Below are 20,105 nucleotides of genomic sequence, written 5' to 3'. Positions count from 1 at the left end.
TCAAAGATGGATCGTAGAACGGTCCAATACCTTCGCAAGCATATAAGGTACACCTTCTAACGAATTTTCTATGATTTTATATGATTTTTATAAAATCAGCTCAGCAACTATATTTTCATTTTTCGACATCTTTCAAGTTCTGAACAGCAGTTTTAATTTGCCTATTTGGCCAATTTAACAACCACATTTGTTTCTTATGATTGAAAACAGTAAAAATTTACTTCATAAGCTTTCCGAAAAGGTATAGAACACCCAAATCGGATAAACGGTTGATTTTATATGATTTTTTTAAGATTAGTCAAAATACATATAAAAAGCACGAAAATCATGTTTAGGGTCCTTTCAAATTCGACCCAAACCATCAATTGCAACCCATTTACATGGCTAATAAACTAGTTTAAACGATTATCTTGACTAGTTTATTCATTTATTTTTGTAAGAACTAAGGGTTCCTCATACACGAGTGAAACCCGTTTCATCATATCACTAGCATTTATCCCAACACTTAATATAATCAAGTTCTACTTATCAATTGGTAGACAATATGATTTCATACACCTAGTTCCATTAACATATTTACCAAATTTCATATTAACGTTCAAAACCCATTTCAAGTCATTTATGATCATGTACCCAAATTCATGATTTAACCAAACACCTTCTTAACATCATCATGCATGATGATTCTAAACCTAGTTAGACCATCAATTTCATCATAACATTAAAACCCACTTATCTAAGTGTGGTAATTCATCTAAATATTCAAATCATAGCAATATATGCAGAATTTTCACTTAGGGTTTTGCTCCTAAGCAAGTATACATCTCTAATCTAGCCATAACTTCTACAATTCATACCTAAATTGCATCTTGTAAAGTTAATCGACTTTTCACAACTTCATGAATGTCAAAAATTCGACATACCTTTCGATCCCCTTGACCTGGTGATCGTTTATGTATATTCCAATCCGAATTTGGCCTTCGTTTGATCCTCTGATTTGCAGGTTTTGTTGAGTTAGGGTTTCACCCCTTTCTCCCTGCTCCTCCTGTCGATCGAACACACCTGTGTGTGTTTTTATTTCTTTTTTTTATATAAGTGTTTTAATTAAAACACTTTTCTAATTACCCCACCTTTAGCCCCTCATGATTTGGTTTGTTACAAGTAGGCCTTAACCTCTTTATTTCTAGAAATATTTTCCTTTAATTAACTAGGTTAATTACTCCTAGTTAACTTAGTGGGTTCCGGGAGATTACCACCCGTTTTGTTTTTAAGTCTCGTTAGCTCGGGTCTCTTATAAACATTATTTCATTAAACCCTTTTATTCTCTTTTTATTCGATATTAGGTTTGTTTATTTACTTCCTAATATTCACCGGATTTATTTTCACCATTAACGGTATTTACCCGTTCATTATTATTTACATGGCTTAATTACCAAATCCCGATTACGGGGTGTTACACTTTTTGAATACAACTTTCATTTGACTCTCTTTGATGTAAATCGATGTGAAGTTTTGGTACCTAAAGCTGCAATGGAAAACACGGCTGGTGGTGTTGATAAGCCTGCTGGTCAGACATCTAATGCTACTCCTGTAGTAGTTGAGTTACCTGATAAACAACCGGCCTTTCATGATGAGTGTGATTCACTGGACATGGATAGTGATTATCATGACTCAGGTGATGGTTCTTCTGGCAATGACGTTTCTATGGATGATGTTTCTGATGACGAGGAGGATGAAGATAGTGGTGGTTCTTCTGATGATGATAAAGATGATCCTGATTATCATCCAGTACAGTTTGTATGGAAATTTGATCGCCGCTTTGTAAGTTATGTTATCTATTCATTTTATGCATCTGTTATTTTAAAAACATGTATATCTTCATATTGATTATTGTATTTTTCTATTTTTAGCGCCTTAACGCAACAGTTGCCGTGATGTCGCGTATTGACATGTCATTGAAGTTGACCATTCAGAATCTGCAAGGAGTAGACACTGTCATTGATTTCCGACCTGAGAAGCATGGCCAAGTCTTCAAATATGCCGCAAGTCAATGGCGAAAAAAGTTCCTCATTCCGAACGATATCAAGGCACCGCAGAAATGCACATTCGTTTACGAACCTGATGTTGGCAAGTTGATTCTGAAGAAGGTGTCCATATAGTTTGTGTTGTGGTTGTTGTTACAAACTATTTTAGTATTTTCTACTAAGCTTATCATTTGTGATTTTAAACAATTATATATATGGGTTTTTGTAATGGTTGTATCTAAACAGTTTTAATGTAAATAGTTATTTTTGTACTTGCAGCTTATCGATAGATTTTTTGTTAATCATGAGTTGAAGAGCATACTACCTACGAAACATGTTACTATAAACGTTTTTCCTAACTATACATGGTTGGTTGTTATGGAAAAACATGGTCAAAATGTTTACATGACTACATGATGGAACTCCTGTTGACCATTAATTTATATCAAGAGTTAATTACATAGTTAGTCCCTGTGGTTTGCCCAAAGTAACATACTTAGGTACTAATAGTTTAAAATCACATTCTAGGGTATTAACTTTTCATTTTGTAACGTTTGGAGGTATTAACGTTATTTGTAGGTTTAAAATCACATTTTATTAGTACCTAAGTATGTTATTTTGTGCAAACCACAGGTACTAACTATGTTAATACCCTAGAAGTTAATACCTCCAAACGTTACAAAATGAAAAGTTAATACCCTAGAAGGTGATTTTAGACTATTAGTACCTAAGTATGTTATTTTGTGCAAACCACAGGGACTAACTATGTAATTAACTCTTATATCAATTTTGTACGTCTGCAGTAATTATTTTTTTACTTTCTATTAAAATGTGTTATGCATGGTTTTCTAAAAGCCACCCGTGTTTGCACATGGGTCTTACCGCTAGTTTTATATAATAAAGTAAACTATTTGGTGACACATGTCGCTCCATAAGATGATTTCAATTGTTTTTTCACGCCTAAATCAATAGATATTATTAATTAAAAAGTCATCATCCATAAGTTGGTTGAAAACACAAATTTAGAGATAAGAATAACCCCTATGTATTATTTTAATCTTAAATAATTTAAATTTACTAATTTAAAGTTGTTGAAAACACAAAATTTAGAGATAAAAATTAACCCTTATATATTATTTTATTCCTAACAAATTTAAAATCATCCATAAGTTGATTAAAGATAAAAATAACCCTTATATATTATTTTAATCTTGTATTATATAAAATAAATCTTCAATAGATTACATTCAGATGTCTAACTCAATATTTATGTTTTCAAAATTACTATGTTATTAAAATATATTGTTTTTTGTGTAAACTAATTATTGAAAAGTCTTATTTATGTTTTTGTTTTTACTGGGTGGAGATAAAATAGGAAGTTTATTTCGCTAGGAAGGATAGGAAGCAATCATAACCGTCCAATTGCACAATCTACGGTCTAGATCAAAATCAAATTAAAAACTGTCATTTAAACACGCTCTCGGGGGTTTCAGGGGTATTATCGTCAAATTCCCAAATAACCGCCGTTGAATATACACAGAAATCCTTCGAAAAATAGTGCATTACGTTTTACACTTCCATTGAACGATCAAACACATACAGAAATTTGAGAAAATCATACTCCATTGAAGTTCATGGCGTCGTCGAGAGAAAATTTGAAGGTTTACATTCGAGTTACTCAAAAGAAATCCGCCTCTGAAAACCCTAAATCATCAAAGAAGCAAAAAACATCATCAGCAGAAGAGAACATAGATGAACAAGAAAATATTAGCCGAAAATCAACAATGAAACAACAAGGAACTAGAAAACGAAAAGATATTTCAGACAATGGTAATTTTATCTATTTTTGCTCTTTAACTGAATTCAAGTTACGTTTTATGAAGTACAGTAGACCTAATATATCATATCCGTTCCGAAAAATAGTTAATGAGTTATATCTTCCCCTATCTTAACATTTTTGTTAGTAGAGACTACATTGCGTTTTATGTTAAAACTATGATCTAAGATGCTAATGCTTCTTATGGGATTTATATATTGTGAATTAATGCGTTTTACCTTAATAACGTTGCAGAAACAAAGAGATTATTATTATGATAATTGTAATCGAATTTTAGAACATTGCGTTTTATCTTTGAATTTGCTGAGATACATGTGTTGTTAACTATTGCCTGTTAAATAATATGATGTAAATTATTGCGTTTTATCTTAAACTTGTGAATTACTGCTTTTTATCTTTATAGTGTTAGCTAATTCGATTTATCATAAATTTGTTAATTGATATTGTTCACTAATGCGTTTTATATTAATTTATCATAAAAAACAAAATGAGATTATGTAATGTTAATTTGCTGTGTTAAATAATATGATTTAAAGTATTGCGTTTTATCTAAAACCTGGGAATCACTGCTTTTTATCTTTATAGTGTTAGTTAATGCTTTTTATCATAAATTTGTTAATTGACATTGTTTCATTATTCTATTTAAAGTTAAAAAACAAGAGGAAAAACAAAAAAGGAGAAGAAAGAAAGTGGTGATCGAATCATCAGAAGAGACAGTTTCTGATTCCAATGATAAAAAATCTAGTCGAGCTATTGTTCTGCATACTTCCGAACAACAAGTAAATTCAGGTAACATAAAACGCATTTAACAAATTTCATGAAAAAAATATATGTTTTAACACAATTCAATGTATCAGATGATGATTTTGTTGATCCACAACCAAGAGTTAACCCGACAAAAAATCAAAAGAAGGAAAAGGCAGAATCAAAACCAAAGAGATCACTGAGGAAAGATAAAACAAAAGAACAACCAGAACAACAACCATATTATGATTACGACGGAAAAAAAATCAACATAAGATGTGCAGTCAATAATCTAAAAGATTATATTGAAGGTTTGTCAAAAGAGCAAAGGAATGCTGTTAGAGAAATAGGGTTTGAGAGCATACTAAAATTCAATCTGCATTCAGTTCCACGCAAATTCGGATATTGGCTGGTAAAAAACTTTGATGCTGAAAATGATGAGATAAATACCGGAGATGAAAACATTAAGATCACAGCTGAATTTATCCAAAAGGTACTTCAAATACCAAATGGAAAAACAGAGATTGAGGAAAAACTGAGACCAAAAGACACTGATCTTAAATTCTGGCGCGGTCAATTCAGCAAAGATATCTTGAAGAGAATGTATGCGCACAACTTGATTAGTTATTTAAAATCAAGAAATGAGCTTGGAAGATTGTTCAAACTAAATTTCTTGGTTATATTTTTTACGATCATGGCGGAGGCAATGCAAAGTAGTAATGTTAATCAAAGATTCTTGCAATCAATGAAAAGTGACAAAAAAACCCAGGATTTTAATTGGTGTGAATATATTCTGACCGTTTTAAGGCGTACAAAAAGACAATGGCCTGGAATGAGAAGCTCTTCAATGGACCTATTGCATTGTTAGCGGTATGAAATCTGATCTTTCACTATTGCTACATATTTGCTGAATGCTTGTTTAGACTGCTTGTTTATATTCTTTGTTTGTTTAAAACTATACTTCATAAAACGCAATGTATATTATAAAACGCAATGATATTTCATTTTTGTTTCTTTATATTCTTTGTTTGTTAAAACTTCTTTTCTAGTGTAAAACGCAATGTTTTTGTAAAACGCAATATATTTAAAGTTACAAAGCATTAGTTTTGTAAGTTGTTTACAATGATTTATATTTTAAAACGCAACAAAATTTGAATTGATTATATTTCTAAAACCCAATGATTCATACAGATACTATATGCTTACAAAAAACAAAGATTTGACGATGCTGAAAACACTGAAGAGTTCTCTCTTGATAAAATTGACTCTACAACATTACAAGAATTTGAAGATGAATTGGAAATTGCTGCACAAAATGAGGGGAGATGTCTTGTAATGGATAAAAAGAAAAAAGTCAGAAAGAATAAACAAAAAAAGAAAGATGAAAAGGATGAATTTTATGTTTATCCAACTGAATCCGAGAATGAAAACGAAGAAATTTTTGAAAATGAATCTGAAGAAAATGATGAAGACGATGCTGAAGAACAACCAATCACATTACTTAAAGCTGCAACAGACTGGATTGATCAAGAGAATCAAGAAAATGTTCAAAACAGCCCAATTAAAACCAATGAAACTGAGAAAACACAAACAAAAAGTGGAGGATCATGGGGGCAATTCTTCATTAAAACATCAATAGGAAATAAAGATAAAATGTGGGTAGACAGTCAAAGCCGACTGCGTAATTTCATGCCATCACAAAGTCAAAGTGAAGGTCTTTCTGACATTCATTCAACAAAAAGTGGCGATGAAAATATGAAGAACATTGAAGATAAAAAATCACATGAAGAATATCTTGTGACTGTTTTGGATGATCATTTAAAAGGATTTGAAGAAATTTTCGAAAACATCCAATCACGCATAGATGAGATTGTCGAAGAATATCCAAACAGTGAAGCTCTTCATAACAAAATAAACGAATGGGTGTCATTGATGGAAAAATTAAACCATCAAGCAAAAAAGCACAAGAAAGTTAATATTGATTCAACTATGATGGAAACACCATCAAGATTTCTAAATTTGAGCCAAAATGAAGACACTGAAAATCAAATCATTTCAACTCCATTGATTATAAAACGCAATGATGATGATGATGCAAAACGCAATGAGGATAACACAGCTGTAGTCCAGTCCTCCAATCCAGAAAAAATCAGTAACAATGACCCTGCATCTATTCTGCAAGCACACATTGAAAAACCTTCAATGGAACAATCATCATTTAGCGAAGAAACTTCATCATTAATGTTGGAGATGATCAAAAAGATAGATGAAGAAGAAAAAAAAATCAAATCAAAAGAAAATTCAGGATAATGAGGTACCATCCTTTGATTTGAAAATTTCTCAGTTGTCTTCAAATGTTGATGAAAATGAAGTTGAAGTTGATGCTACTCCTCACGCTGCACAAACCGAAATTCAAGCGGAATCTGAAAATAGATCAACCGAAAAAGATGTTCAAATTACTGGAATACAAACAATGTTTGATAGAATTGAAGAACAGGATAATACTGAAAAGCAAATCAGTGATCTAATTCAAAACACATCATTCCTCAACCCACAAGAAGAACCGTATAAAACACCTGCAAAATCAGTTCATCAAGAACAACCAACAACAGATATAAGCAAAACAGAAGAAATAATCACAAGGATGGTACGACCTGATCGAGAGAAAAATGTACCAGAAGTATTTTGTTCACCGTACTATCTACGACAAGTAGCAATGAAGGAAGCAAGAACGGCACACGAAAACAACATATCGGGATATGCTTTCCATGCAGAAGGAGAAATGATGTAAAAATTCATTTATATACACTAAAACAAAAAAACAAAAATAAAAAAAATTATAATTTAATTATTATTATTTTTTTTGCAGGGATACTCTCTTTGAAATTAAAGATCATGTATTTCTATATAGATATGCTGTTGAAACAATGAGGCCAGGATTGGAAATCGCCGGAGAAGTAATCAATTGTTGGTCATATATTTTGAATGAAGAAGAAAAAAGAAGATCAAAAGACAACAAAACTCCAAGATTTTTCTGTACTATTCGAATGCTGGTATGATATATAAAACTCAATTTTTCTGTATTCGTATAATGAAGTATTTTGAAGTTTGATTGAATGAAGTTTTATAAAACGCAATTGCAGTTTTATTTCTTTAATAAAACGCAATGCTTACTTTGTTTGAATGAAGTTTTATAAAACGCAGCTGTAATTTTTATTACCTTCATAAAACGCAGCTGTATGTTTTATTAACTTCATAAAACGCAATAATATGTTAATTTGATTAATTTTACGCAGGCTTTTCCTTTAAATAATAAGGAAGAAACAAATAAAGAAAAGATGATAGAAGCATTCACAATGAACATAGAAAAAATTCTTAAAGGTGCAAAGCTAAAAAGCATAAAGGATTTTAAAATTATCCTTGTCCCGATTCTCTATATACAGCATTTCTTTGTGATCTCCTTCAATCTTGAAGAGAAACAAATATTCATCATTGACAACAGTGCCAAAAAAGAAACAAATAAAGCTAAATATGGGGATGTGCCTGAAAATACAGTAAGTATTCTTACTTATGCTTTTAAAACACAAATATAAACCACCTAATCTTTTTGTTTTGTTTTTTTTTTTTCTGTAGAGGAATGCTTTGGCAGCTTACCTTAAATCTGTTGGACATGAAAAAGCAGATGATATAAAAGGAATAACCCCTGTTAGAATGCAGATGAAATGGAGGACACAATATAATGGCATTGACTGTGGTATATTCACTATGCGTCATATGGAATGTTATCATGGAGAACCGGTCGAAAAATGGGATTGTGGGTTTAACGTGGAGTATGAAGAACCTGCAAGGGGTAAAAACAAAAAACCAGTCAACAAGCAGACCGCACAACTTGAAGATTTAAGAAGAAAGTTCATCGCGAAGATATTATTGCACGAAATCAACGAACAAAGAGATTATGTTATTGAGGACTCAAAGAAGTTTCGAGACCTCAGTGCGAAACTTAAAAAACAATCGTATGACACTAGTTTAGATAGGATTAAAGACAGGCCTTCTCTTGCTGGTTTACTTTGATTTTGAAATGCTACTTATTATAGAACGCAATGTTTTTTCATTTAGCATGTTTTTAATATAACTCATTATTTTCTTGATCTTGCTAGTTACTTTGATTTAGAAATGCTACTTATTATAAAACGCAATATTTTTTCATATAACACAATATTTTGATGATATTTTTAAAATGCACTTATTTGTTTGTTATTTTAAAACGAAATATGTATCCTTTAAAATTATTTAAACATTATTTTGAAAAAAAATTATAAAATATATATACAATTTATAAAACGCAACATTTTAATAGTATGCTATAACTCAACATTGTCAATTTTAATTTTAGTATGTTTTGAATATAAAACGCAATGTTTTTTCTAATTATTCATTTCCAAACATATAACGCAATATAATTTATAACGCAATGCAATTTTTTTAAAAATTTTTATAACACAAAAAACAAATTAAAACATAATTACAATAAGGACAATAACAAAAATAATATATTATAATCTTCTAAAACGAAATGTTATAAAAAAATAAAATAATATACAATATATGAATACTGTATGATAGAAATTGATACAGTTGATTAGACCAAAAGCCTTAAAAAGCCTTAAAAAGCCTTTTGGATTCCTAATACCAAATACTGTGTATGATTGAACATTCAATTCAAAGAAAAAAATAAAAATAATCATTTTTATTATTAAAACAGTTTATTCAAATTCCTCTACCAATATATAAGAACAGAAACCCTAAACTATTTTCACATTGCTCTCATCATACACCAAAAATACACCAAATACCCAACACACACAAACCCTAAAATGGCTAATCCACAACTATCAGTTTGGTGGGTTAAAAGTGGCAATTTCGTTCTTCAATTCCTTGATGGAAAAAAAATAAAATACCATTCCGTTGCTTCTGTTCTTCATAATTGCAATGAAAATGTTTTGAAAAGAATGAACGAAATAGGTATACCACCTTCTTGTTACACAAATCAAACAGCCGCACTGTTCAGAATTCTACACAAGAGATATGGTGATCCGAATCAAACTGCAACTGAAGATGCCCAGGTTACATCTTGGGAGTTCATTGAGGAAACTTTCAAAGTTTCAGTGACTTGGGACGATGGTGAAGTGGAGATGTATGAACCAAAGGACATATCTACCAGTGAGGATCTAAAGTTTTTGAATCAGTTATCTGAAATACCAATCATCAACAACTCTGGTAGCAAATTTGCAGAGAAGCTCCAAAACGCAGTAGTCTCACAGGTTGAACTTTGGGTTGAATCTGAAAATGATGAGGAAATCCCTGATGGAAGCTTAGGGTTCTCATCCGATGAAGAAACAAACTTTGATCCATGAAGCTGATCATGCTAGTAATTTTTCTTTAATTTTGTGGTTTGAAAACATCATGTTTGTGGGTTTAAAAACTATCATCATCTATATAACGCAATGTTTATTATATCCAATTGCATTTCTTGTTTAATTTTATGTATGAACTGTATGATAATAAAACGCAATAATCAACAAATACCATTTAAAGTATATTGTATTATTCTATGTATATAACGGAATAACCAAAAATAGCTGATAAGTGATTTGGAAATTCCTGATGGAAGCTTAGGGTTCTCATCATTTCTTGTTTAATTTGATATATGATCTGTGTTACAATAAAAAGCAATAATAAAAAAACAATTTAAAATATATTGTTCTATGTATAAAACGCAATGTTTATGATAACCACTTGCATTTCTTGTTATGATTGTTCTATGTATAAAACGCAATAACAATATATTGTTGTTATCATAAAACGCAATTAAACAAAACAAACTGATATTTATGAAGGATATCTCAAAACGTAGTAACAAAAAGAGATGAAACCTATACATCATAAAACGCAATGACAATTTTTTTTTACTTATTGATATCTGATTTTGACAGAATTTGTATACATAATTACATTGCATTGCTAGAACCTATAGCATTAGAAGAAACCTTATCTTTACATGTTCGACTGTTATATCCTTTTCCACCACATACACGGCACGATTTCTGGATCTTTGATGATTTCTGAATTGCAATCTCACGATTAGACTTGATCCTTTTTTGTACACCGCATCCTTTGGTCCTTACTTTGATCGGGACATGAATCATAGAATCTGATTTTTCTATGTTCCCTCCAATATAAGCAAATCTTTCTTTGCGACTAGGAGGCGGCGCAGCAACCATAACCTCATCCGCTTTATCAATATAACTTTTAATATGATCCCTGTAACGACACAGTTCATCTAAATCGCCAACCAGCCTATTAACAACATACTCATTTGCAACAACGATTTCTCTATAAACTTTATCAATTTCACTATTCCTACCAATTTCATCAAATCGAATATTGGAATGATTTGATCCCACTGAAACAACATCTCTCATCCATCTTCTATGAACATATCTTCTAGGAAACTCACTTATATCCTCATACCGTAATACGTAAAATATATGGCGGCACAATATACCAAATTGTTCAAACCGTTTGCAAGAACAACTTATACTTAAACCATCTTCTTCTTTGATGTATTGCACCTGTAAATAAGATTAAAAAGCTATATAAAATTAGTGAAATGTAATATAAAACGCAATGAATAATAAATATTATACAGATATAACCATATGATCATATAATGTTAAAACGCAATAAAACATGAAAAATAAAACGCAGTAGATATTTAAACAATATAAATTTAAAAAAATACCTTGAAAAAAGAAGTGCATGGCTGTCTGAAATCCTTTATTTAAAAATATTGAACATCACCCACAGTATCAACAGACTTTGACATACACTTTGTAATAGCAGCATTAATTTCAATCTGAATATCCTTAAAAATTGTTTGGGTATATATTTCTGATGCTTGTTTCTCCAATACAAAGTCACTCCAGAGTTTACACTTAATATACCTTGTATCATGATCATTCCTCCTATGCTCATGCCTTTGAATATCCATTGCAGTCTCAAAATGAGTGAAAAATTCAACAAGTGTACATCTTGGATTGCAAATCTGACCAAAGAAGTAATTCTCGCTTTCACATCTTGACGTAGTACGCATAAACCCAGCCAAATCCTCTCCATGGTAATAAGCAGGAATCCAATCAAATCGAAGATCGTACATATCTTTTAACCACTCATGATTTTCCAATCCAAAAGTAGACATTATTGAATGCCACTCAGTTTCAAAATCTTCTGGAATAATAGTATCATTCCAAACAACATGAGTCATTCTTGTATTAAAATCAGTGTTTGATGACAAAACAGGACCAACCTGAATAAAAAGTTATAAAATCATTAAACATAAAACGCAATAATTTAAAAACCAATATATTGAAAATGATAAACATAATGCATTGATTGTAAAACGCAATTGTTTTGTAATTCTATTGATAAAAATGTTAGAGGATCTTATTGTATAATACATAAAACGCAATAATAAAACAATTATAAAATTGCAGTTTGTTATATCATAAAACGCAGTTAATACCTTTGTCTTCAATTTCTCCCATATATGCCACATACATAACCTATGCCTACTTCTTGGAAGTACATCCTTAATAGCTCTCTTCATTGCAGCATCTTGATCAGTAACAACAACTTTAGGCTCACTTCCAAAAGCATAGCATCTTAAAAGCCATCTATACGAATCTGCAGTCTCCGAACCAAGTAATGCACCACCAAATGTGACATTCCTAAAATGATTATCAATACGAGTAAATGGTACAAAAACCAAATCATACCTGAATAAAAAACAAATTAAAAAAGCATTAAAAAAATTAGAAAAGGATATATAACGCAATAGAATATATAACGCAATAAATTAAAAAAACTTACTTGTTTGATTTATAAGTAGCATCAAAACCAAATATGTCACCAAACACTGTATAATTTTTTTTTTGATTGCTCATCAGCCCTGAAAAGCCCTTTCAATCTTCTATCTTCACCAATAACATAATCACATGTGAAACCAGGACAACATTCTTTCTTCCTAATAAGACGTCTAACTACCATTTCTGCATCATACTCTCCAATGTAAAGATTCAAATCCCTTCTATAATTCTTACAATCAACTTTACTAGCTCCAACTTCACCAAAACCACCATACATTGTTTTCATAATATTGAATGTTTTAACAGGTCCAATATTGATTGCAGACAATCCAGATATAAAACTTTCTTTCACATAATCGATACTTCTGGCAGCCGGCAAGAAATGAATATCTTCATCTTCAACAAAGATATGATTATGTTCTTCTTCAAAGTAGTAGATTTTAAACATATTATTGTTCTCTAATATTAATTTCACATGAGCATTGCATCCAACTCTTTTTGAACCTCTATTACGTCTAACAATCGTTTTACTATTCTCAACTGAACCAGAATCTATTTCTTTGCTAACATGAAATCCTTCTTTTGAACAGACAATATATCTTATTTTTACTAAACCACAAACATTTTTCCAAGAGGTATTTTTTCTTGCAGAAAAACCTGCAGCAAGTGCATATCTCTGATAAAATGCAAATGCCTCATCAAATGACTTAAAAAGCATTCCAACAGCAGGTGTAATAGATCCACTGACTTTAGGTTTGAAAAACTTTCTTCCACTGTTTATGCATACACGTTCCTCCCACTTGGAAATGTTATCTGAAACAATTAAAAAGACTATAAAACGCAATATCTCTTACAGAATAATGTTTTTATTGATAAAACTAAAAATATGTTAATAAAAATTTAAAAAATACAAAACTTTAAAGTTTATAAAAGCATAAAAAGCAATACGTTCAGTAAAACGCATCATGTGATCTGAAACACTTTACAAAAAAATCATAAAACGCAATACAACCTATATAATAATATGTTTACTGTTAAATCTCAAAATATGTTAATAATAATTTAGAAATACAGACCTTTAAGGTTTGTATATGAACTATTATCAATAAAAGAATAAAACGCAATACATTCAGTAAAACGCATCCAATGATGAACAAACAAAAATTGTACAACAATAACAGTTATAGCTTTATATAGCTTTATATTACATAAATCTTAAACTACAAGTTTGTATGCATATAATTTAATTAATATCATAAAACGCAACTCTTAACTAAAACGCAATAAAATGATGAAGAAACAAAACAAACAAATTATGTTAAATTATACAACAATAACAATTAAACTTATGAAATATCAAATATTAATTACAGAAACACGAATTATAAAACGTAAAACAGTGAAATTTGGACAAAAATAACAAAAAATAACTCAAAATTGAAGCTAAACATACCAGCAGAGTCTGACGAAGACATTGAAGTTATCGAATTGACAAACGAAAGAAGATTAATGTTTGAAAAGAGGTGAATTTGCGATCGATGGCGATTTAGGTTTATGGAATCTTCAATTCTGTTATGAGAGTGATGAACTATGAAAAGAAGTAACAGAATCTATAAATTAGAACGAAGATATGATAATGTAAAAAGACGAAAAAGCCAACGCGTCCAAAAATTTAAAAAAAGATGATGAACGGCTGAGATTGCTTCCTATCCTTCCTAGCGAAAATTAACTTCCTATTTGATCTTTACCTTTATACATTTTAAGACTTTTATACTAATTTCTTTTAACAGGATACTGATTATTTAATTTTAACTTTACCTATAAACTAAATTATTTAAGTCATGAATTAAAATGTGACATATCAACCAAAAATATCAGGTTAAAAAGCTGTAATAATTAAATTAAACTGATCTAAAAAGCTAGATTAAGGGTGTGTTTGGGATTGCTTTTTCAATCTGATTTTTTGATTATTGTGTTTTGAAATCGTAAAAAATCTATTTTGAGTGTTTGGTAAAAAAAATAATAAAAACTGATTTTTTTACGTTTTGTAGAGATCAAAACGTGATAATTCAAAAGTAGGTCACCTCTTACTGCAGGAAAACGAGATTATCTGATTATCTTATTATTGTGATATCAAACATGGTTAATGTCTTTTTTTGTCATTTCACTTATTTATTTTTTAAAATATATATATTTGCCAAACACTCAAATAGTTGATTATCTGATTTTTATGATATCAAACAACATAATTAAATCCAAACTCTATCTTTCTGCAGCACATTTTGTTACAGCTAATTATCTGTTTCTGATTATTCACAACGCATAATCTATTCATAAAACTTAACCCCAAACACCCTCTAAATAATTACTTGAGGTGGGAAGCCTCCTCGAGGCCAACCCAAAGGCCACTTGGTGTCCTTCTCCATTAAAGTGTATTCTTGCTCAAGCCCATACCTATGAAAATTAAAATCTCTTGTTTGTTTACATCGGATCACCAGTTGGGTTGTAAGCATCACACAACACCTTCAATTCATTCAAGTACATAATCGATTCGATCTGAAGTAGATCATAACAGGTGTACACCCCAAGTAAAGTATTAATTAAATATGAAAGTACTAACCAAGATATTGTTGCCCCTCCGGAAAGGATCCTTGAAAATAGCTTGAGGACTATTGAATTCATAGTAATATATGATAAATTGGTTAATAATTCGATTTGGGAATAAATGAAAATAGAATCATAATTAACAATTGTGATGTGTGATGGCCATGAGCCTGACCAGTGCTTGATCCATCGTAGTTCCACTTTAGAAGCTTTTGTGGATCATCCAATGATCCACTAAGAGTCTAAAAATGTACACAACAAAATAGAAAAAAAAAAAAAAAAGAAAACCAAGAAATTCCTTTAAAATATTTATGGATTACTAACTAATAATTGAAAATAATTTGGTTTTAGTTTGTTTGAAAAGTAAAAGCTTACTCTAGCTTTGCTTCTGATGTCCATGATCCACCAATCCTAAAAAAAAATTGAAGTTATATTTTAAAACAATATTTAATAAATATTACGCAAAAAATATTAAAAAAGAAAGAAATAATGCGTGGTTATTTTGGTTGTTCACAAGAGTTGAAGTGTTGGCCCAGTTAACAAGATTATTCTGGTTATTTTCACAATGAAACGGAAGTACAATGTTTCAACACTTGTATATTTGTTGATAAACACTTGTCAACAACCATTGCATGAGTGGGACGTGTGTCCCTTCAAAAGTACTAAATCATTTTCCAATAAAAAAAACTTCTCAAAATAACAATTCTTGTAATTTATAAATTTTAATCATATTTGAATTTTTACAAATCCATTTTTTTAACGGATAATTTCTTTAATCCCCTGTTGTGGGACTTGAATCAAGACCTTCCCTTTCTAACCTAGGTATTTTTAAAGGTTTTGTCTTTACTAATGGACCACCACCTGATTAGTTACAAATTGATCTTTAGTATTTATATTTTATCAACCATTAATCATTAGTTGGATGATTATAAATAAAACATAACTAGTATTAAGGGCCCCCGCGTTACACAACTACAAGCGACCAACAACACCGGAAAAGCTCGTAAAAACAAAATAAATAAAAACGAAAAAAATAACACTGAACGAAAAGCATACGTAAAATCGTTGAACCACGTATGCCAGTTGCGACATGTTAATGCGAAAAAATTAGACTGAAATGTAAAAATAGAAAAGAGTAACTAAGTCGATTTAAGACCACGTGCGTTGCGACGAACCTGTCAAACAGGGAAAATAAACGTGTTGTGACGGTCTTGTCAAATGGGAAAAAATAGTCAAAAAAAAAACTTTGAAACCCATACGTACGTTACGGTGTGTTTACTCGCAAAATTAGAACGAAACGTAAAACAAAAATTTCGCAAAAGATGAAAAATACGTGGATCAAAGTTGAAAATAAAAATGTGTTGGGGTTAAATTGCAAAAGATGAAAAGTTTTGGGTTAAAAGTAAAAAATAAAAAGCTTAAAATGCAAACAATGTAAACCATTGGGTTAGAAGTGAAAAATTAGAATTTCTTTTGAAAAACTCCCTATGCATGAATTACATTCCATAAATTCCCTATGCTTTATGAATTACATTCCATAAAGCATAAATATTATGGTAATTTATAATATGGTAATTTGAACTTTACCTATAAATTAAATTATTTAAGTCATGAATTAAACAAAGTAGCTACACCATAGTTTGTTATTTTTATAATAAGTGTGGTATAGAGATTATTAAAGAAAGTAGTTTGGTTAGGCCGTGGGTATGGTGGGGCGGGGGTTTGGGGCATGGGTTAACATGTGGCTTGGGGGGTTTCGCTGGAATGACCCACATTGAAGACGGTATAGTGGGGCGGGGCTTTGGGGCGTGGCCATCCCAAACCGCTATTTGAATATTTTTTAAAACAACAAATTTAATTTTTTTAATATTTTTAAATAAAGAAAATTACATAAAAAAATTCCTAACGCTTATATTTTTTCTTTATCTCTTCTCTCATCTCGAAGATTAGTTCCAACTCTTCTCCCTCTAGGTGATCAATGGGTTGGGATAGAAATTTCAAATCATCTCGTTTTTGTTTCAGGGCATCTCTAGCTTCTTTGCTTTTTCGAATTTCGGCCCTTTGTTGTTGGAATACGTTGAATGTATCTAGCTTGCATGCAATGTCATCTAACTGATCGCTGTATATCCCCCTACGCGAGCCCGAACTCCCAACTGAAGGCGATGCCGTATCCGATCTTGATTTTTGAGCGCGCCTTTTTGCGACATCTCTTCCATATTCAGACCGGTTTGGCGAATCATCCAAAGGGTCCTCAAACTCTTGATCTCGTACATCAGATTGGGCTTGGGACGAGGCCCTTGACCTTTTGGAAGACGTGTTCGTTTCGCTACCACTGGGGATATTCGCCCACTTTGGATGGTACTTACAAATCTCCCAACAATGCATGAAACGGAAGTCGCTCCCCACATTTGTTTTGAATGCAACCAATGCATTTGTCACAATGTCGGCTTCGGTTTCACCACTTTTTGTGTTTCATTTTGCTTTATTTAAAAAGCACTAAATTTTGTAAGTTGGCCGCTTATCTCGCTTCACTTCGAGGATAAGCTATCGTTTTCATGATAAGCCTCCCTTCCCATTTCTTGATGGAATGCTTTACTAATCGCTTCCCACAAATGGCTTTGATGTTGAGAATTTCCTATTTTAATAAAAACAAAATTTAATATATTACAAAGTTATATAAAAAATAAACATAAATATTAAAATAAGGGCTACAAAATATTTAAAAATACCTAAAGTTGGATGTTGAGATTGATGAAGCCAAGCCTTCGCCAATGCAAGTTCTTCATTAACGACCCATCTTTGTTGTTTTCCTTTGGCGGTTTCAAGTGCTTTCTCCGCCTCGGTTTTTTTCTTATGACTTCTTTTTTTTATGGGTTGGGATGCGGAAGGACCATCGGTGGGTGGTTGAGTTTCGGGGACGGTTTCGGTTTGGGAAAGGTTGATGGAGGTTGGTGAAAAGTTGATGGGCGTTTGTGAAGGTTCATCGGGCTAGGTATTGAATCGTCGGTATGTGGGAAGTTAGTAAACAAACGATTCCCGATATACGATGCATAACTTGCCATATCGGGCATAGAGAGTGTATTAAAAATGGACGAGACATTGGACGATTGGGTGGTGGGCTAGGATTATTTTCTTGGAATGCAAGCGGGTTGTTCGGGTCAAAACTGAGGATGCATTTTTCGTTTTGTAGAATGAGAATAGAGATGATTATAGAAATTGAAGATGATTATTGTGGTTGAATGTGGTAAAAATAGGAATTCAAGTGTGATATTTATAGTGAAAAAATAATTTTTTTTAACATAGCAGTTGGCCAACGGCTAGTTTGGTTTGGCCATTGAGAGCCCGCCATGTCACCTTGCTAGACCCGCCCCATGCCCGGCTTTAAACTCCAGCCCCTTGGGCCACGCCCCAACCCAAGCCCACCCGGGGTGGTGGCTTGGGCGTTTTCAGCCAACCCACGCCCTAACCCAAGCCCCATACCCCACAGTCTTATCTATTGAGTATATCTGTTACTATTTTTAAAGAAATAAATTTTTGTTATTTGGTATATAAAATTAGATTTATTCAACCTGTGTAATACACGTGGTTTTTAAAAGATATTTTTTATTATTTATTATACAAAATTACATTTATTCAACATGTTTAATACACATTGTTTTTAAAGATATAATTTTTTATTATTTGGTATATAAAATTAGATTTATTCGGATTTTTTTAACATAATCTATCTATACTTTCTATAAAAGGAGAAATCCCAGTGACATAAGAAAAGCTGATGTGGCAGCCATAGAGGCTGTCCAACAATGCTTTTCTTATGTTATTATTGCATCATAAGTCTTAATATATAAAACACTTTAAAATCTATCTAAAGCTCTGCCATCAAAACCTTTGTTCATATCAATCCATTCTTTAAAGCCAACAGAGGTTGAAGGTTCATACAATGCCTATATATCAGCAGATGTTAATTCCTGGTAATTTTAGATTCAAAATGCCTGGGAATACGTAATTTGCAATTAATGCATATCACTCACTCTCTTCTATGAATCATCTTCTTATATAAAGGTTTTTTTTTTTCCTCATTTCTCTCTTCATACTTTATTACACTCTTGTGTTCTCTGCTTTTGTATTTTGAAATTTGAATTCATTCCGCTTTCCGAATTAGAAGCATGTCAACATCAGTTGAGATTAACTATTTTAGTTTTGTTAACGATTTGAATCCTTGGAAAGATTTGTGGCACATGAAAGCGAGGATCATCTTCATTGATGAAAAGGTAATGTGTATTAGTGTTTTTCCATGGATGTATATGTATGATTTCCTGTTTCTTTACTTTATAGGTTTGTATTATAAATGTTCCTATATGTTTGTATGGTAAAAAAAATACTATATTTAAATGTTCTTCAGGGTGCTAAGTTTCAAGGAGGTATTAAAAGTAATTCAATACCTGTTTTGAATGGACAACTTCAAGAAGATGTTGTTGTATGAATGTCGAATCATCTTCTTATATACAAGTTTTTTTCTTATAAGTTTTTTTTTCTCATTTCCCTCTTCATGTTTTATTACACTCTCATGTTCTCTGCTTTCGTATTTTGAATTTGAATTCATTCCGATTTCCAAATTAGAAGCATGTCAACATCAGTTGAGATTAACTGTTTTAGTTTTGTTGATGATTTGAATCCTTGGAAAGATTTGTGGCACATGAAAGCGAGGATCATCTTCATTGATGAAAAGGTAATGTGTATTTGTGTTTTTCCATGGATGTATATGTGTGATTTCTTGTTTCTATGGTTTATAAGTTTGTATTATAAATGTTCTTGTAGGTTTGTATGCTAAAAAAATACTTTGTTTAAATGTTCTTCAGGGTGCTAAGTTTCAAGGAGGTACTAAAAGTCATTCGATATCTGTTTTGAATGGACAACTTCAAGAAGATGCTGTTGTGCCCCTGTCGAAATTTGGTGTTTGTGAAAATAAAG

General features: G+C 31.3%; 1 protein-coding gene and 1 pseudogene across 1 annotated transcript; both read right to left on the bottom strand.

Annotated features, from left to right (window-relative positions):
• Nucleotides 1-10,613: 10,613 nt before the first annotated feature.
• On the bottom strand, nucleotides 10,614-14,005 carry LOC110876403 (protein FAR1-RELATED SEQUENCE 5). The gene is made up of 5 exons (XM_022124577.2): nucleotides 13,984-14,005; nucleotides 12,575-13,343; nucleotides 12,188-12,440; nucleotides 11,471-11,971; nucleotides 10,614-11,237 (listed from the first exon to the last, which is right to left on the bottom strand). Exons 1-5 carry the CDS (start codon nucleotides 14,003-14,005, stop codon nucleotides 10,614-10,616), a joined length of 2,169 nt encoding a protein of 722 aa, XP_021980269.2.
• Nucleotides 14,006-14,697: 692 nt separating this feature from the next.
• On the bottom strand, nucleotides 14,698-15,533 carry LOC110874700 (annotated as a pseudogene).
• Nucleotides 15,534-20,105: the final 4,572 nt, after the last annotated feature.

The sequence above is a fragment of the Helianthus annuus genome, chromosome 9 (genome assembly GCF_002127325.2).
Source record: "Helianthus annuus cultivar XRQ/B chromosome 9, HanXRQr2.0-SUNRISE, whole genome shotgun sequence".
In the NCBI taxonomy this organism is placed as follows: domain Eukaryota; kingdom Viridiplantae; phylum Streptophyta; class Magnoliopsida; order Asterales; family Asteraceae; genus Helianthus; species Helianthus annuus.
The sequence above is the reverse complement of the archived record's forward strand: the minus strand, read 5'-3'. Positions and strand labels throughout refer to the sequence as shown.